This window comes from Ranitomeya imitator, chromosome 1, assembly GCF_032444005.1.
Source record: "Ranitomeya imitator isolate aRanImi1 chromosome 1, aRanImi1.pri, whole genome shotgun sequence".
Classification (NCBI taxonomy): domain Eukaryota; kingdom Metazoa; phylum Chordata; class Amphibia; order Anura; family Dendrobatidae; genus Ranitomeya; species Ranitomeya imitator.
Window position 1 is genome coordinate 1221622765 of NC_091282.1, and position 21135 is coordinate 1221643899.

The following is a 21135-nucleotide window of genomic DNA, read 5'->3' on the forward strand; positions in this document are numbered from 1 at the left end:
TACTGCAGGCCCTGACTACAGGCAGATTATACTGATAGAAATACGCTGCTGTGTACGGATTTATATTCTAGAGGGAGAATAAGACTTTTTTATCTTACAAATTTTCTAAAAAATAATCATGAAAACCACTTGATAATGAAGAAAATGTCATTTTATTGCATTTAAAAAAAATAATAAACATCACAACTGAGCAAATAACACGGACATGTTTGTGTCCCTTTATAACGACCTGCACTTCACAGCGATCAGATTATTTACGAGGATCGGATGTGAATGGTGTGATTGATATTTTTTTCTCTATTAAACCCATAAAAACTTTAATAAAACTGTGATGCTGAGGTCGGGTCCACACGTAGCGTAAATGCAGCATTTTTACTCTTGCTTTTTTTCTGCAGGTGTCCGCACCAGACGACGCAATAACAATCTGCTCTGATTATTCTGTTTGCTGCTTTTTTTTCCCCCTTGTTCAATGCGATTTGGGGACAGAAATGAAGCAGAGTTTTTAATGCTTTTTAATAGTACAGAAAAGATTTGATTCTGCGCTTAAAAATACAACATCGTTTTTCGTTTTCATCCGTTTTTGTTTACACTGTGTTCACACAGAAATGCTGTTTTTTTCTGCTGCTTTTTTAGCAGAAAAAATCCACTGTGTTTAACTGTCTAAGCAAAGTGGATGTGATCTCATGAGAATTGCGCCCTCTGTGGTCTAAATATGCCACTGACATGCGCCCCTGTGGTCTAAAGACGCCACTGACCTGCGCCCCCTGTTGTCTAAAGATGCCACTGACCTGTGCCCCCTGTGGTCTAAAGACAACACTGACCTGCGCCCCCTGTTGTCTAAATATGCCACTGACCTGTGCCCCTGTGGTCTAAAGACGCCACTGACCTGCGCCCCCTGTTGTCTAAAGATGCCACTGACCTGTGCCCCCTGTGGTCTAAAGACAACACTGACCTGCGCCCCCTGTGGTCTAAAGACAACACTGACCTGCGCCCCTGTTGTCTAAAGACACCACTGACCTGCGCCCCCTGTTGTTTAAAGATGCCACTGCCCTGTGGCCCCTGTGGTCTAAAGACAACACTGACCTGCGCCCCTGTTGTCTAAAGACACCACTGACCTGCCCCCCCTGTTGTTTAAAGATGCCACTGCCCTGTGGCCCCTGTGGTCTAAAGACACCACTGACCTGCACCCCCTGTTGTCTAAAGATGCCACTGACCTGCGCCCCCTGTGGTCTAAAGATGCCACTGAACTGCGCCCCCTGTGGCATAAAGACACCACTGACCTGCGCCCCCTGTGGTCTAAAGACACCACTGACCTGCGCCCCCTGTGGTCTAAAGACAACACTGACCTGCGCCCCCTGTGGTCTAAAGACACCACTGACCTGCGCCCCCTGTGGTCTAAAGACACCACTGAACTGCGCCCCCCGTGGCCTAAAGACACCACTGACCTGCGCCCCCTGTGGTCTAAAGACACCACTGACCTGCGCCCCCTGTGGTCTAAAGACACCACTGACCTGCGCCCCCTGTGGTCTAAAGACACCACTGAACTGCGCCCCCCGTGGCCTAAAGACACCACTGACCTGCGCCCCCTGTGGTCTAAAGACACCACTGATTTGAGCCCCCTGTGGTCTAAAGACACCACTGAACTGCGCCCCCTGTGGTCTAAAGACACCACTGACCTGCGCCCCCTGTGGTCTAAAGACACCACTGACCTGCGCCCCCTGTGGTCTAAAGACACCACTGACCTGCGCCCCTGTTGTCTAAAGACACCACTGAACTGCACCCCATGTTGTCTAAAGACGCCACTGACCTGCGCCCCCTGTGGTCTAAAGACACCACTGACCTGCGCCCCCTGTGGTCTAAAGACACCACTGACCTGCGCCCCCTGTGGTCTAAAGACACCACTGATTTGAGCCCCCTGTGGTCTAAAGACACCACTGAACTGCGCCCCCTGTGGTCTAAAGACAACACTGACCTGCGCCCCCTGTGGTCTAAAGACACCACTGACCTGCGCCCCCTGTGGTCTAAAGACACCACTGACCTGCGCCCCCTGTGGTCTAAAGACACCACTGATTTGAGCCCCCTGTGGTCTAAAGACACCACTGAACTGCGCCCCCTGTGGTCTAAAGACAACACTGACCTGCGCCCCCTGTGGTCTAAAGACACCACTGACCTGCGCCCCTGTTGTCTAAAGACACCACTGACCTGCGCCCCCTGTGGTCTAAAGACACCACTGAACTGCGCCCCCTGTGGCATAAAGACACCACTGACCTGCGCCCCCTGTGGTCTAAAGACACCACTGACCTGCGCCCCCTGTTGTCTAAAGACAACACTGACCGGCGCCCCCTGTGGTCTAAAGACACCACTGACCTGCGCCCCCTGTGGTCTAAAGACAACAGTGACCTGCGCCCCTGTTGTCTAAAGACACCACTGACCTGCACCCCCTGTTGTCTAAAGATGCCACTGACCTGCGCCCCCTGTGGTCTAAAGACACCACTGAACTGCGCCCCCTGTGGCATAAAGACACCACTGACCTGCGCCCCCTGTGGTCTAAAGACACCACTGACCTGCGCCCCCTGTGGTCTAAAGACACCACTGACCTGCGCCCCCTGTGGTCTAAAGACACCACTGACCTGCGCCCCCTGTGGTCTAAAGACACCACTGACCTGCGACCCCTGTGGTCTAAAGACACCACTGACCTGCGACCCCTGTGGTCTAAAGACGCCACTGACCTGCGACCCCTGTGGTCTAAAGACGCCACTGACCTGCGCCCCCTGTGGTCTAAAGACACCACTGACCTGCGCCCCTGTTGTCTAAAGACACCACTGAACTGCACCCCATGTTGTCTAAAGACGCCACTGACCTGCGCCCCCTGTGGTCTAAAGACACCACTGACCTCTGCCCCCTGAGGTCTAAAGACACCACTGACCTGCGCCCCCTGTGGTCTAAAGACACCACTGATTTGAGCCCCCTGTGGTCTAAAGACACCACTGAACTGCGCCCCCTGTGGTCTAAAGACAACACTGACCTGCGCCCCCTGTGGTCTAAAGACACCACTGACCTGCGCCCCCTGTGGTCTAAAGACAACACTGACCTGCGCCCCTGTTGTCTAAAGACACCACTGACCTGCACCCCCTGTTGTCTAAAGACACCACTGACCTGCGCCCCCTGTGGTCTAAAGACACCACTGAACTGCGCCCCCTGTGGCATAAAGACACCACTGACCTGTGCCCCCTGTGGTCTAAAGACACCACTGACCTGCGCCCCCTGTTGTCTAAAGACAACACTGACCGGCGCCCCCTGTGGTCTAAAGACACCACTGACCTGCGCCCCCTGTGGTCTAAAGACAACAGTGACCTGCGCCCCTGTTGTCTAAAGACACCACTGACCTGCACCCCCTGTTGTCTAAAGATGCCACTGACCTGCGCCCCCTGTGGTCTAAAGACACCACTGAACTGCGCCCCCTGTGGCATAAAGACACCACTGACCTGCGCCCCCTGTGGTCTAAAGACACCACTGACCTGCGCCCCCTGTGGTCTAAAGACACCACTGACCTGCGCCCCCTGTGGTCTAAAGACACCACTGACCTGCGACCCCTGTGGTCTAAAGACACCACTGACCTGCGACCCCTGTGGTCTAAAGACACCACTGACCTGCGACCCCTGTGGTCTAAAGACGCCACTGACCTGCGACCCCTGTGGTCTAAAGACGCCACTGACCTGCGACCCCTGTGGTCTAAAGACGCCACTGACCTGCGCCCCCTGTGGTCTAAAGACACCACTGACCTGCGCCCCCTGTGGTCTAAAGACGCCACTGACCTGAAAGTTGGGCGGTCTGATCATCTAACTCGCTTACAGGAAAGTTTTACCTCAGTCATTGTGCTCCTCCATTATCTACGTCATGTTCCAGCCTCAGTCGCTGCCCGTCTTCACACTGCAGACATGGCTGACATCTCATATAGTGATGGTGTTATACCCCACGTGATGGCGCAGCTCCTCATAGTCTCATAGTGTGATGGTGATTGCGGGATTGTGGGACAGGAGGAGCAGAATAAGGACAGTCATATTACTCTGCTCAGGATGGAACAAAATGGAGGACACATTAGGGCGCAGACAGGCGGCCGTATAACTCGCAACGCGATCCTCATACTGGCCGTCGGCTCTACTGACCGGAGCGTGAACGCTGCATAGAAATACATCACATTGTCATGCTCACAGAAGCATTGACTCTCTCCTGCCTCACAGATGCACTGACTCTCTCCTGCCCCGCAGACGCAATGACTCTCTCCTGCCCCGCAGATGCATTGACTCTCTCCTGCCTCACAGACTTTTTCCTGCCTCACAGACGCACTGACTCTCTCCTGCTTCACAGATGCACTGATTCTCTCCTGCCTAACAGACGCACTGACTTTCTCCTGCTTCACAGATGCACTGACTCTCTCCTGCCTCCCAGATGCACTGACTCTCTCCTGCCTCACAGATGCACTGACTCTCTCCTGCCCTGCAGACACATTGACTCTCTCCTGCCCCGCAGACGCACTGACTCTCTCCTGCCCCGCAGACGCACTGACTCTCTCCTGCCCCGTAGACGTACTGACTCTCTCCTGCCCCGTAGACGTACTGACTCTCTCCTGCCCCGCAGACGCACTGACTCTCTCCTGCCCCGCAGACGCACTGACTCTCTCCTGCCCCGCAGACGCACTGACTCTCTCCTGCCCCGTAGACGTACTGACTCTCTCCTGCCCCGCAGACGCATTGGCTCTCTCCTGCCTCACAGACTTTTTCCTGCCTCAGACGCACTGACTCTCTCCTGCTTCACAGACGCACTGACTCTCTCCTGCCTCACAGATGCACTGACTCTCTCCTGCCTCACAGACGCACTGACTTTCTCCTGCCTCGCAGAAGCACTGACTCTCTCCTGCCTCGCAGATGCACTGACTTTCTCCTGCCTCGCAGATGCACTGACTCTATCCTGCCTCGCAGATGGACTGACTCTCCTGCTTCGCAGATGGACTGACTCTCCTGCTTTGCAGATGCACTGACTCTCCTGCTTCGCAGACGCACTGACTCTCCTGCTTCGCAGATGGACTGACTCTCCTGCTTCGCAGATGGACTGACTCTCCTGCTTCGCAGATACACTGACTCTCCTGCTTCGCAGATGCACTGACTCTCCTGCTTCGCAGAGGCACTGACTCTCCTGCTTCGCAGAGGCACTGACTCTCCTGCTTCGCAGAGGCACTGACTCTCCTGCTTCGCAGAGGCACTGACTCTCTCCTGCTTCGCAGAGGCACTGACTCTCTCCTGCTTCGCAGAGGCACTGACTCTCCTGCTTCGCAGAGGCACTGACTCTCCTGCTTCGCAGAGGCACTGACTCTCCTGCTTCGCAGAGGCACTGACTCTCCTGCTTTGCAGAGGCACTGACTCTCCTGCTTTGCAGAGGCACTGACTCTCCTGCTTCGCAGAGGCACTGACTCTCCTGCTTCGCAGAGGCACTGACTGTCTCCTGCTTCGCAGACGCACTGACTGTCTCCTGCTTCGCAGATGCACTGACTGTCTCCTGCTTCGCAGACGCACTGACTCTCCTGCTTCGCAGAGGCACTGACTCTCCTGCTTCACAGACGCACTGACTCTCTCTTGCCTCGCAGATGGACTGACTCTCTCCTGCCTCACAGATGCTCTGACTCTCTCCTGCCTCATGTTGCAGTGACTCTGCTATATCTCCCAATCAATTAAATCTGTATTATTATTATCATTTCCCCACTCTCTGACCTTTTTTACCGCTGTACTGTCACACACACTATCTGTACAGTTTCTTCAGTCTCTTATGGCTTTCTCTTCCTATTACTAAGCTGTAAGCTCTGATATCATGTCACTGTCCAGATTCACACCAAAATGTCTGCTGCTTTCCCTGCCTCTGCTTTTACACAGAATATTATAGTCCCTCTGGATGAGTTGTGATATACCATGTGATCTGATGGCTGCAAAGCTTTATACAAAACCCTGGCCACTTATGAAGTCATGGGATTCTTCTCTGACTGTTGGAATCTTCTGTAGTGTATACAACAGCAGAGAAAAACTTGGGCAATATGCGAAAAGCGAGTTGCAAATTATTCACATTTTCCAGTGTCAGCAAATTTAAAGAATTTCGGCTACAGCACCATGACACAACATGGTTCTTCCATCGGTCTCTACTTTCTGACCCTTCTCGACACGCAGAAAATAAGTGCTCAGCCGATCACCTACCTTAGCCAGTGATTGTCTTCTGCAATCACATGTCCCTGGGCCAGGATGGCATCTCTGCAGCTGGAAATGGAGACTGATGGTGGAGCAGGAGCGTCAGAGCAGGGGTGGCTGGACATGAGCGTCAGAGCAGGGGTGGCTGGACAGGAGCGGCAGGGCAGGGGTGGCTGGGCAGGAGCAGCAGGGCAGGGGTGCCTGGACAGGAGCGTCAGGGCAGGGGTGGCTGGACAGGAGCAGCAGGACAGGGGTGGCTGGACAGGAGCGGCAGGGCAGGGGTGGCTGGACAGGAGCGGCAGGGCAGGGGTGGCTGGACTGGAGCGGCAGGACAGGGGTGGCTGGACAGGAGTGGCAGGTTGGGGGTGGCTGGACAGGAGCGGCAGGGCAGGGGTGGCTGGACAGGAGTGGCAGGTTGGGGGTGGCTGGACAGGAGCGGCAGGGCAGGGGTGGCTGTACAGGAGCGGCAGGGCTGGGGTGGCTGGACAGGAGCAGCAGGGCAGGGGTGGCTGGACTGGAGCGGCAGGGCGGGGGTGGCTGGACAGGAGCAGCAGGGCAGGGGTGGCTGGACAGGAGCAGCAGGGCAGGGGTGCCTGGACAGGAGCGGCAGGGCAGGGGTGGCTGGACAGGAGCGGCAGGGTGTTGGTGGCTGGACAGGAGCGGCAGGGCAGGGGTGGCTGGACAGGAGCAGCAGGACAGGGGTGGCTGGACAGGAGTGGCAGGTTGGGGGTGGCTGGACAGGAGCGGCAGGGCAGGGGTGGCTGGACAGGAGTGGCAGGTTGGGGGTGGCTGGACAGGAGCGGCAGGGCGGGGGTGGCTGTACAGGAGCGGCAGGGCTTGGGTGGCTGGACAGGAGCGGCAGGGCAGGGGTGGCTGGACTGGAGCGGCAGGGCGGGGGTGGCTGGACAGGAACAGCAGGGCAGGGGTGGCTGGACAGGAGCAGCAGGGCAGGGGTGCCTGGACAGGAGCGGCAGGGCAGGGGTGGCTGGACAGGAGCAGCAGGACAGGGGTGGCTGGACAGGAGCGGCAGGGCAGGGGTGGCTGGACAGGAGCGGCAGGGTGTTGGTGGCTGGACAGGAGCGGCAGGGCAGGGGTGGCTGGACAGGAGCAGCAGGACAGGGGTGGCTGGACAGGAGTGGCAGGTTGGGGGTGGCTGGACAGGAGCGGCAGGGCAGGGGTGGCTGGACAGGAGCGGCAGGGCAGGGGTGGCTGGACAGGAGCGGCAGGGCTGGGGTGGCTGGACAGGAGCGGCAGGGCAGGGGTGGCTGGACTGGAGCGGCAGGTTGGGGGTGGCTGGACAGGAGCGGCAGGGCGGTGGTGGCTGGATAGGAGTGCCAGGGAAGGGGTGGCTGGATAGGAGTGCCAGGGAAGGGGTGGCTGGATAGGAGCAGTATGACAGGAGCGGTAGGACAGGAACGGCAGGCGGTGTCAGTGCTGCTGACATTTTAAGCCTTTTTTAGAGAACAAAAAATAAGCAGACATCTAATTTAATTTTTCTATGCAATCTGGATTTCAAGTCTGTACTGACAAACTTTGTGTCTGTGGCCGTATGCTGGACAATGTGGATTTCTTGTTTGTGGGTGGACTTGAAGAAATGGTTATACAGTAAATGATGCCTGGTGTTGTACTGACCACCGTCCCATCACCGTAGACATAGTCACTCTTGATAATTCTCGGGGCACTATAGATTCATATGTTGGAATTTTCCTATCACATACTATATGTTTTTATATGACTAGGATCCCACTACAATCCGGATGATCGGAGAGTGAATGTCGCTAGTAAGATTAATCACTTCTTCACAGTCATAACTGAGATCTTCAGCATTGGCATCATGCTCAACGGTAAGAACATATGGCGGTGTAATATATCACTGATATCAGTCACTGTGTGCTTCCTGCTGGAGATTTTATTTCTTGTCAATCTGGATGTTATCTTAGTGGCTTCATCTTCCTGTGCTCTCAACATTTTGTTGGAGAATCAAATGATCCATCACATTACCTAATCCACCATATATACTGCACTGTGGGTGCATTAAGCACCATATATACTACACTATACAGTGAAAAACTATTTATACCTCACACTATACAGCTGAGCCAGTGCTGAGCAGCTGATATAGGTGGAGCCAGTGCTGAGGAGCTGATGTAGGAGGAGCCAGTGCTGAGGAGCTGATGTAGGAGGAGCCAGTGCTGAGGAGCTGATGTAGGAGGAGCCATTGCTGAGGAGCTGATGTAGGAGGAGCCAGTGCTGAGGAGCTGATGTAGGAGGAGCCAGTGCTGAGGAGCTGATGTAGGAGGAGCCAGTGCTGAGCAGCTGATATAGGTGGAGCCAGTGCTGAGGAGCTGATGTAGGAGGAGCCAGTGCTGAGGAGCTGATGTAGGAGGAGCCAGTGCTGAGGAGCTGATGTAGGAGGAGCCAGTGCTGAGGAGCTGATGTAGGTGAAGCCAGTGTGAGGAGCAGATGTAGGAGAAGCAAGTGCTGAGGAGCTGATGTAGGTGAAGCCAGTGTGAGGAGCAGATGTAGGAGAAGCAAGTGCTGAGGAGCTGATGTAGGTGAAGCCAGTGTGAGGAGCAGATGTAGGAGAAGCAAGTGCTGAGGATCTAATGAGGAGCTGATGGGGCCAAACCCTCTCTACAGTAATTAGCATAAGGCCAGCGTCACACCTATTGTATAAAAATACGGTCTGTTTTTTACGTCCGAGATGCGCAGAAATGTTTATTAACAGTGATCCAAATAGAAGGGAACTGAAGGGAACTGGCCAGTCATTGTAAACAATGTTTCTGTTTGTTTTCACTTTCACCCCTATAATCCTTCACTTTCTTTTAACTCCCCTGATCCCTACACCTAGTAAGGAACTGTTCATCTCTTCCTCAATCCTCCTCCTCAGAACTGTTCCTCAACATACAATCTTCTGTCTCCAAGCACAGACAGCCCCCTCATGCCCTCTCCTGCTCCCATCTGCTAACACTTTCTCTGCTCCTTCTCACTGCTGGTGATATCTCTCCAAATCCTGGTCCTCCTCACCACATCCCCACAGTCATTTCTACCTCCCATCCACGCTCTATCACAAACTTCCATAACCTCTCTAACCTTATACCCATTCGCCCAGCCCCCGCTTCCCCAGTCCCACTAACAGGAGCTCTATGGAACGCTAGCTCTGTCTTCAACAAGCTTTCCTACATCCATGATCTTTTTGTTACTACCAAACTTTCCTTCCTCGCCATCACCGAAACCTGGCTCACCCCTCTGACACAGCCTCTCCTGCTGCACTCTCTTATGGTGGCTTCCACCTTTCTCACACACCCTGCCCCAGCAGCAAACATGGCAGAGGAGTTGGTTTTCTCCTGTCAGATAACTGCTCCTTCACCCCAATCCCACTGGCACCCTCTGTTACCCTCCCTTCCTTTGAGGTGCACTCTGTGCACATTTACTCCCCCCTCCAACCTCCAACTGGCTGTCAGTTACCACCACCCCCAGGGCCAGCCACCACCTTCTTTGACCATTTCACCACCTGGCTACTTCATTTCCTTTCCGCGGATATCCCCACTATCATCATGGGCGACTTCAACATCCCCATTGACACTTCCCTCTCAGCTGCCACTAAACTTCTATCTCTCACTTCCTCCTTTGGCCTCACTCAATGGTCTTCTACAGCCACCCACAAAGATGGTCACAAACTGGACCTCATCTTCACCCGCCTCTGCTCCCTGTTATGATCTGGTGATTCAGAACCACAATGGGTCTAGTGGTTAGGAGCACACAAAGTGACCTGACAGTTAGCAATGACATAGGACGAGCTCTGAGAAGTGGGAACTCTGCTGACCGTAATCCCTAATCCTATCGTACCACATTAGAGGTAGCCGTGGAGTGCTCCTATCCAAGGCCTAGGCGCCTCGAGCACAGCCTGAGAAACTAGCTTGCCCTAAGAGAGGAAAATAAGCCTACCTTGCCTCAGAGAAATTCCACAAAGGAAAAGGCAGCCCCCCACATATAATGACTGTGAGTTGAGATGAAAATACAAACACAGAGATGAAATAGATTTTAGCAAAGTGAGGCCCGACTGACTGAGCAAACCGAAGATAGGAAAGATAGCTTTGCGGTCAACACAAAACCCTACAAACAACCACGCAGAGGATGCAAAAAGACCCTCCGCACCGACTAACGGTACGGAGGTACCCCCTCTGCGTCCCAGAGCTTCCAGCAAGCAAGAATAACCAAAAACGCAAGCTGGACAGAAAATACAGCAAACAAAAGTGAAACCAGCAAAACTTAGCTTATGCAGGTAAGACAGGCCACAGGAACGATCCAGGAGGGAACAAGACCAACACAGGAACATTGACTGGAGGCAATAAGCAAGGCACTAGGTGGAGTTAAATAGAGCAGCACCTAACGACTTCAGCTCATCACCTGAGGAAGGAAACCCAGAAGCCGCAGTACCACTCGTGACCACAGGAGGGAGCCTGACCACGGAATTCACAACAGTACCCCCCCCCTTGAGGAGGGGTCACCGAACCCTCACCAGAGCCCCCAGGTCGACCAGGATGAGCCACATGAAAGGCACAAACCAGATCGGCGGCATGGACATCAGAGGCAAAGACCCAGGAATTATCTTCCTGACCATAACCTTTCCACTTAACCAGATACTGGAGTTTCCGTCTCGAAACACGAGAATCCAAAATCTTCTCCACAATATACTCCAACTCCCCTTCAACCAAAACCGGGGCAGGAGGATCAACAGATGGAACCACAGGTTCCACGTATCTCCGCAACAATGACCTATGGAATACGTTATGGATGGAAAAAGAATCCGGAAGGGTCAAACGAAAAGACACAGGATTAAGAACCTCAGAAATCCTATACGGGCCAATGAAACAAGGTTTAAACTTAGGAGAGGAAACCTTCATAGGAATATAACGAGATGACAACCAAACCAAATCCCCAACATGAAGTCGGGGACCCACACAGCGCCTGCGGTTAGCGAAACGTTGAACCCTCTCCTGGGACAAAGTCAAATTGTCCACTACATGAGTCCAAATCTGCTGCAACCTATCCACCACAGCATCCACACCAGGACAGTCTGAAGACTCAACCTGCCCTGAAGAGAAACAAGGATGGAACCCGGAATTGCAGAAAAACGGCAAAACCAAAGTAGCCGAGCTGGCCCTATTATTAAGGGCGAACTCAGCCAAAGGCAAAAAGGACACCCAATCATCCTGATCAGCAGAAACAAAACATCTCAGATATGTTTCCAAGGTCCGATTGGTTCGTTCAGTCTGGCCATTTGTCTGAGAAAACCGAGGAAAAAGACAAATCAATACCCATCCTAGCACAAAAGGCTCGCCAAAACCTCGAAACAAACTGTGTACCTCTGTCAGAAACGATGTTCTCCGGAATGCCATGCAAACGAACCACATGCTGGAAGAACAATGGCACCAAATCAGAGGAGGAAGGCAATTTAGACAAGGGTACCAAATGGACCATCTTAGAGAAGCGATCACAAACCACCCAAATGACCGACATTTTTTGAGAGACGGGGAGATCCGAAATAAAATCCATAGAGATATGTGTCCAAGGCCTCTTCGGGACCGGCAAGGGCAAAAGCAACCCACTGGCACGAGAACAGCAGGGCTTAGCCCGAGCACAAATCCCACAGGACTGCACAAAAGAACGCACATCCCGCGACAGAGACGGCCACCAAAAGGATCTAGCCACCAAATCTCTAGTACCAAAGATTCCAGGATGACCAGCCAAGACCGAACCATGAACCTCAGAGATAACTCTATTCGTCCACCTATCAGGGACAAACAGTCTCTCCGCTGGGCAACGGTCAGGTCTATTAGCCTGAAATTTTTGCAGCACCCGCCGCAAATCAGGGGAGATGGCAGATAAAATTACCCCCTCTTTGAGAATACCCGCCGGCTCAGGCAAACCCGGAGAGTCGGCCACAAAACTCCTAGACAGGGCATCCGCCTTCACATTTTTAGAGCCCGGAAGGTACGAAACCACAAAGTCAAAACGGGAGAAAAACAGCGACCAACGAGCCTGTCTAGGATTCAACCGTTTGGCAGACTCGAGATAAGTCAAATTCTTGTGATCAGTCAAGACCACCACGCGATGCTTAGCTCCTTCAAGCCAATGACGCCACTCCTCGATTGCCCACTTCATGGCCAGCAACTCTCGATTGCCAACATCATAATTTCGCTCAGCAGGCGAAAACTTCCTGGAAAAGAAGGCGCATGGTTTCATCACTGAGCCATCAGAACTTCTTTGTGACAAAACAGCCCCTGCTCCAATTTCAGAAGCATCAACCTCGACCTGGAACGGAAGCGAAACATTTGGTTGGCACAACACAAGGGCAGAAGAAAAACGACGCTTTAACTCTTGAAAAGCTTCCACAGCAGCAGAAGACCAATTGACCACATCAGCACCCTTCTTGGTCAAATCAGTCAATGGTTTAGCAATACTAGAAAAATTACTGATGAAGCGACGATAAAAATTAGCAAAGACCAGGAACTTTTGCAGACTCTTCAGAGATGTCGGCTGAGTCCAATCATGAATGGCCTGGACCTTAACAGGGTCCATCTCGATAGTAGAAGGGGAAAAAATAAACCCCAAAAATGAAATCTTCTGAACACCAAAGAGACACTTTGACCCCTTCACAAACAAAGAATTAGCACGCAGGACCTGGAACACCATTCTGACCTGCTTCACATGAGACTCCCAATCATCCGAGAAGACCAAAATATCATCCAAGTATACAATCAGGAATTTATCCAGGTACTCTCGGAAGATGTCATGCATAAAGGACTGAAATACTGATGGAGCATTGGCAAGCCCAAATGGCATAACCAGGTACTCAAAATGGCCCTCGGGCGTATTAAATGCAGTTTTCCACTCATCACCCCGCTTAATACGCACAAGATTATACGCACCACGAAGATCTATCTTGGTGAACCAACTAGCCCCCTTAATCTGAGCAAACAAATCAAATAGCAGCGGCAAGGGATACTGAAATTTGACCGTGATTTTATTTAGAAGGCGGTAATCAATACAAGGTCTCAGTGAACCATCCTTCTTGGCCACAAAAAAGAACCCTGCTCCCAATGGCGATGATGACGGGCGAATATGACCCTTCTCCAAGGATTCCGTTACGTAACTCCGCATGGCGGCGTGCTCAGGCACAGATAAATTAAACAGTCGACCTTTAGGAAACTTACTACCAGGAATCAAATCGATAGCACAATCACAATCCCTATGCGGAGGTAGGGCATTGGACTTGGGCTCATCAAATACATCCCGGTAATCCGACAAGAATTCTGGGACCTCAGAAGGGGTGGATGACGAAATAGACAGAAATGGAACATCACCATGTACCCCCTGACAACCCCAGCTGGACACAGACATAGATTTCCAATCCAATACTGGGTTATGGACTTGTAGCCATGGCAACCCCAACACGACCACATCATGCAGATTATGCAACACCAGAAAGCGAATATCCTCCTGATGGGCAGGAGCCATGCACATGGTCAGCTGGGTCCAGTACTGAGGCTTATTCTTGGCCAAAGGCGTAGCATCAATTCCTCTCAATGGAATAGGACACTGCAAGGGCTCCAAGAAAAACCCACAGCGCCTAGCATACTCCAAGTCCATCAAATTCAGGGCAGCGCCAGAATCCACAAATGCCATGACAGAATAAGATGACAAAGAGCAGATCAAAGTAACGGACAAAAGAAATTTTGACTGTACCGTACCAATGGTGGCAGACCTAGCGAACCGCTTAGTGCGTTTAGGACAATCAGAGATAGCATGAGTGGAATCGCCACAGTATAAACACAGCCCATTCTGACGTCTGTGTTCTTGCCGTTCAGCTCTGGTCAAAGTCCTATTGCACTGCATAGGCTCAGTTTTATACTCAGATGATACCGCCAAATGGTGCACAGATTTACGCTCACGCAAGCGTCGACCGATCTGAATGGCCAAAGACATAGACTCATTCAAACCAACAGGCATAGGAAATCCCACCATGACATCTTTAAGGGCTTCAGAGAGACCCTTTCTGAAAATCGCTGCCAGCGCACATTCATTCCACTGAGTGAGCACAGACCACTTCCTAAACCTCTGACAATATACCTCTACCTCATCCTGACCCTGACACAGCGCCAGCAAATTTTTCTCTGCCTGATCAATTGAATTAGGCTCATCATAGAGCAAACCGAGCGCCAGAAAAAACGCATCAATATTACATAATGCCGGATCTCCTGGCGCAAGAGAGAATGCCCAGTCCTGAGGGTCGCCACGTAGTAAAGAAATAATAATCTTAACTTGTTGAACTGGGTCACCAGAGGAGCGAGGTTTCAAAGCCAGAAATAGTTTACAATTATTTTTGAAACTTAGAAACTTAGTTCTATCTCCAGAAAACAAATCAGGAATAGGAATTATTGGTTCTAACATAGAATTCTGAGCCACAAAGTCTTGAATATTTTGTACTCTAGCTGTGAGATGATCCACACATGAAGACAGAACTTTAATGTCCATCACTACACCTGTGTCCTGAACCACCCAAATGTCTAGGGGAAAAAAAAGGCAAATCACAGTGCAAAGAAAAAAAAAATGGTCTCAGAACTTCGTTTTTCCCTCTATTGAGAAGCATTAGTACTTTGGGCCTCCAGTACTGTTATGATCTGGTGATTCAGAACCACAATGGGTCAAGTGGTTAAGAGCACACAAAGTGACCTGACAGTTAGCAATGACATAGGACGAGCTCTGAGACGTGGGAACACTGCTGACCGCAATCCCTAATCCTATCGTATCACACTAGAGGTAGCCGTGGAGCGCTCCTATCCAAGGCCTAGGCGCCTCGAGCACAGCCTGAGAAACTAGCTTGCCCTAATAGAGGAAAATAAGCCTACCTTGCCTCAGAGAAATTCCCCAAAGGAAAAGGCAGCCCACCACATATAATGACTGTGAGTTGAGATGAAAATACAAACACAGAGATGAAATAGATTTTAGCAAAGTGAGGCCCGACTGACTGAGCAAACCGAAGATAGGAAAGATAGCTTTGCGGTCAACACAAAACCCTACAAACAACCACGCAGAGGATGCAAAAAGACCCTCCGCACCGACTAACGGTACGGAGGTACCCCCTCTGCGTCCCAGAGCTTCCAGCAAGCAAGAATAACCAAAAATGCAAGCTGGACAGAAAATACAGCAAACAAAAGTGAAACCAGCAAAACTTAGCTTATGCAGGTACGACAGGCCACAGGAACGATCCAGGAGGGAACAAGACCAACACAGGAACATTGACTGGAGGCAATAAGCAAGGCACTAGGTGGAGTTAAATAGAGCAGCACCTAACGACTTCAGCTCATCACCTGAGGAAGGAAACCCAGAAGCCGCAGTACCACTCATGACCACAGGAGGGAGCCTGACCACGGAATTCACAACAGCTCCCTATCTAACCTCTCTAACTCACTTCTTCCTCTTTCTGACCACAACCTTCTCACATTCTCTTCCCTCTCCACTCCATGTCTATAATCCCCACCCCACAAACTTTCACACCCTCGCAGAAATCTTAACCACCTTGACCTACACTCATTCTCTGAATCCCTCCTCCCTCTCACAGATATAAGTTCCTTACACAATGCGGATGACGCTGCCGCTCTATATAGCACCACAATAGCTGTAGCTTTGGAATCTGCTGCCCCACTTACACATACCAAAGCTTGCAAAATCAACAGACAGCCCTGGCACACCAGCCTGACTAAAGAACTGAGGTGAGCTTCCAGGGCTGCTGAGCGCAGATGGAAAAGCTCCCACTGCAACGAGTGCTTCATCGCATTCAAACAGTCCCTCACTACTTTCAAGACCACACTCGCCACAGCTAAACAAACCTACTTCTCATCTCTCATATCCTCCCTGTCTCACAACCCTAAACAGTTATTCAACACCTTCAGTTCTCTCCTCTGCCCCCCAGCACCTCCTCCTTCCCCACTTATCTCAGCTGAAGACTTTGCCTCATTTTTTCAAGCAGAAGATTGATAACATCAGAGACAGTTTTGTTCAACAACCCCCAGAGCCCTTCCTCCCGACTTCCCAGCCCTCCACCTCCAAAACCAACTTCTCCATCATTACAGAGGATCGACTCTCCACTCTACTCTCAAGATCGCATCTCACCACCTGTGCACTTGACCCGCTCCCATCCCACCTCATCCCAAACGTCACCACAGTCTTCATCCCAACCCTAATCCATCTCTTCAACCTATCACTAACAACTAATGTTTTCCCCTCAAGCTTTAAACATGCCTCCATCACACCTATCCTCAAAAAGCCCTCTCTTGACCCATCCTCTGTATCTAGCTTTCGCACTATATCACTTCTCCCCTATGCCTCCAAACTACTGGAACAACACGTCTACCTTGAACTGTCCTCCCATCTCTCTTCTTGCTCCCTCTTCGACCACTTACAATCTGGCTTCCGGTCACACCATTCCACTGAAACTGCCCTAACTAAGGTCTCCAATGACCTCTTAAACGCCAAGAACATTCAGCGTCTCCCACTCACACATCCCCTCCTCACCTCGCCCCCTATCTGTCGGAGTCCCACAAGGTTCAGTCCTAGGGCCCCTGCTCTTCTCCATTTACACCTTAGGCCTGGGACAACTCATAGAATCTCACGGTTTTCAGCATCACCTCTATGCTGATGACAACACAGATCTACATTTCTGGACCAGATATCACCACCCTACTAACCAGAATCCCTCAATGTCTGTCCACTATTTCATCCTTCTTCTCCGCTAGATTTCTAAAACTTAACATGGACAAAACAGAATTTATCATCTTTCCCCCATCTCACGCGACCCCCCCAACGAACCTATCCATTACAGTAAACGGCTGCCCACTCTCCCCAGTCCCACAAGCTCGCTGTCTCGGGGTAATCCTTGACGCTGATCTCTCCTTCAAACCTCATATCCAAGCCCTTTCCACTTCCTGCCGACTTCAACTCAAAAAATATTTGACGGATCCATACATTCCTCGACCAAGAATCATTTCTCGCCTTGACTACTGTAACCTCCTGCTCTGTGGCCTCCCCTCAAACACTCTTGCACCCCTCCAATCTATTCTAAACTCTGCTGCCTGACTAATCCACCTGTCCCCCCGCAATTCCCCAGCCTCTCCCCTCTGTCAATCCCTTCACTGGCTCCCCATTACCCAGAGACTCCAGTACAAAACCCTAACCATGACATACAAAGCCATCCACAACCTATCTCCTCCATACATCTGTGACCTCGTCTCCCGGTACTTACCTACACGCAACCTCTGATCCTCACAAGATCTCCTTCTCTACTCCCCTCTTATCTCCTCTTCCCACAACCGCATACAAGATTTCTCTCGCGTATCACCCCTACTCTGGAACCCTCTACCACAACACATCAGACTCTCACCTACCATCGAAACCTTCAAAAAGAACCTGAAGACCCACCTCTTCTGACAAGCCTACAACCTGCAGTAACCACCGATCCACCAAACCACTGCAAGACCAGCTCTATCCTCACCTACTGTATTCTCACCCATCCCTTGTAGATTGTGAGCCTTCGCGGGCAGGGTCCTCATTCATCCTGTACCAGTTATGACTTGTATTGTTTAAGATTCTCATACTTTTCTTTATTATGTACTGTATACCCCTCCTTACATGTAAAGCACCTTGGAATAAATGGCGCTACAATAATAATAATATATATATATTATTATCAGTGAGACATATATATATAGATATATATATATTTATATTTCATACAGAGCTAGACAGCAGAATAGCTGGTGATTATACATCCCTCCCTAATAATATTAGTTGTGTGTGTGTAAAATTTGGAGCTGTAGGTGCTAAATTAAAGCATTAATTTAGATGTGCCTTTTCTGGGGTGGCTGGGGGCAGGTGTTTTTAGCCAGGTGGGGGGGGGGGGGGGGCAATAACCATGGACCCTCTCCAGGCTATTAATATCTGCCCTCAGTCACTGGCTTTACTACTCTGGCGGAGAAAATTGCGCCGGAGCCCACGCCAATTTTTTCCATGAATTAATCCTTTAACTTAACATCTACAGCTCCAAAATTTTGCACACACAAACTACGAACATCATTAAAAATATAATGGATATGCAATGGATTACTGTATATAGACCATGTCTCATATCCTGTCGGGTTCGGTAATGATTTTACAAAACCCGACAATTGAACACACGCCCCGGAGGAAGCGAGCAGCGAAATGGCGCCCGTTGGGCGGGCGGGAGGGACATCAGACACAGGACACCATCTAAGCTCCTTGGCTGTATCCGATCTACCTTACCGGCACTAGCATTTGCTATTCAGCACTATCTTGCGGTAAGCGTCCTGATAGGGTTGAGCGAAACGGGTCGAACATTTTCAAAAGTCGCCGACTTTTGGCGAAGTCGAGTTTCATGAAACCCGATCCGACCCCTGTGCGTGGTCGGCCATGCGGTACGCGACTTTCGCGCCAAAGTCGCGTTTCAATGACGCGAAAAGCGCCATTTCTCAGCCAATGAAGGTAAACGCAGAGTGTGGGCAGCGTGATGACATAGGTCCTGGTCCCCACCATCTTAGAGAAGGGCATTGCAGTGATTGGCTTGCTGTCCGCGGCGTCACAGGGGCTATAAAGGGGCGTTCCCGCCGACCGCCATCTTACTGCTGCTGATCTGAGCTTAGGGAGAGGTTGCTGCCGCTTCGTCAGAAGCAGGGATAGCGTTAGGCAGGGTCCATTAACCACCAAACCGCTTGTGCTGTAGCGATTTCCACTGCCCAACACCACCTTCGGTGTGCAGGGACAGTGGAAGATACATTTTTTTTTTCCTCAGCGCTGTAGCTCATTGGGCTGCCCTAGAAGGCTCCCTGATAGCTGCATTGCTGTGTGTACGCCGCTGTGCAAACCAACTGCTTTTTTCAAAGCACAAATCCTCTTGTTCCTTCCTTTCTGCACAGCTATCTTGTTTGTTTGTCCACACTTTTTATTTAATTTGTGCATCAGTCCACTCCTTATTGCTGCCTGCCATACCTGGCTGAGATTACTGCAGGGAGATAGTAATTGTAGGACAGTCCCTTTTTTTTTTTTTTTTTTTTTTTTTTTGTGGGAGATTAAGATTGACATTTCTGCTAGAGTGCCATCCCTGTCTGTGTCATCTCTCACTCAGTCGGCCATAGAAAGCCTATTTATTTTTTTGCTTGATTTGGGTTCCAAAATCTACCAGAAAAAATCACAACATCAATCAGTGGGAGAAAAATATTGGCCTCAGGGCTTGTGTGCCACTCCTGACTCCTGTGTGTGCCATCTCTCACTCAGTGGGCCATAGAAAGCCTATTAATTTTTTTGCTTGATTTGGGTTCTAAATTCTACCTGAAAAAATCAATAAATCAATCAGTGGGAGATTAATATTGGGCTTTGGGCTTGTGTGCCGGTCCTAAGCGTGCCATCTCTCTCTCTCAGATAGTGGGCCATAGAAAGCCTATTTATTATTTTTTTTTTTATTGGGTTTATAAATTTTCCCTGGAAAAAAAAAAAAAAAGTGGGAGATTAATATTGGCCTCTGGGCTTGTGTGCCAGTCCTGAGCGTGCCATCTCTCTCACAAATAGTGGGCCATAGAAAGCCTATTTATTATTTTTTTTTTTATTGGGTTTATAAATTTTCCCTGGAAAAAAAAAAAATGGGAGATTAATATTGGCCTCTGGGCTTGTGTGCCACTCCTGACTCCTGTGTGCGTCGTCTGTCACTCAGTGGGCCCGAGAAAGCCTATTTTTTGTTTTATTTGTTTTCTAAATTCTCCCTGAAAAAATCATTTTATTTTCTTTGGTTTCTAAATTATTCCTGAAAAAAAATCATTTTGTTTGTATTTTTTTTTTCTCTAAAGTCTCCCTGAAAAAAAAAAAAAAAAAAAAATCTGTGGGAGATTCTTATTGCCCCTTCTGCTTGTGTGCCAGTCTTGACTCCTGGGTGTGCCATCTCTCTCTCTCTCTCCCCAATTGTGGGCCATAGAAAGCCTATTAATTTTTTTGCTTGATTTGGGTTCCAAAATCTACCACAAAAATCACTAAATCAATCAGTGGGAGATTAATATTGGCCTCTGGGCTTGTGTGCCACTCCTGACTCCTGTGTGCGTACTATATCACTCAGTGGGCCCTACAAAGCCTTTTTTTTTTTTTTTTGTGGGAGATTAAGATTGACATTTCTGCTAGAGTGCCATCCCTGTCTGTGTCATCTCTCACTCAGTCGGCCATAGAAAGCCTATTTATTTTTTTGCTTGATTTGGGTTCCAAAATCTACCAGAAAAAATCACTACATCAATCAGTGGGAGAAAAATATTGGCCTCAGGGCTTGTGTGCCACTCCTGACTCCTGTGTGTGCCATCTCTCACTCAGTGGGCCATAGAAAGCCTATTAATTTTTTTGCTTGATTTGGGTTCTAAATTCTACCTGAAAAAATCAATAAATCAATCAGTGGGAGATTAATATTGGGCTTTGGGCTTGTGTGCCGGTCCTAAGCGTGCCATCTCTCTCTCTCAGATAGTGGGCCATAGAAAGCCTATTTATTATTTTTTTTTTTATTGGGTTTATAAATTTTCCCTGGAAAAAAAAAAAAAAGTGGGAGATTAATATTGGCCTCTGGGCTTGTGTGCCAGTCCTGAGCGTGCCATCTCTCTCACAAATAGTGGGCCATAGAAAGCCTATTTATTATTTTTTTTTTTATTGGGTTTATAAATTTTCCCTGGAAAAAAAAAAAATGGGAGATTAATATTGGCCTCTGGGCTTGTGTGCCACTCCTGACTCCTGTGTGCGTCGTCTGTCACTCAGTGGGCCCGAGAAAGCCTATTTTTTGTTTTATTTGTTTTCTAAATTC

At 50.1% G+C, this 21135-nt stretch overlaps 1 protein-coding gene across 1 annotated transcript in view; it reads left to right on the plus strand.

Annotated features, from left to right (window-relative positions):
* LOC138657354 (uncharacterized) overlaps positions 1-21135 on the plus strand; it is a 67557-nt gene that overhangs the window by 12664 nt on the left and 33758 nt on the right. Inside the window, exon 5 of the mRNA XM_069745095.1 lies at positions 7970-8074. Within this exon, the coding sequence (XP_069601196.1) occupies positions 7970-8074 (105 nt within the window). The remainder of the gene's footprint in view (positions 1-7969; positions 8075-21135) is intronic.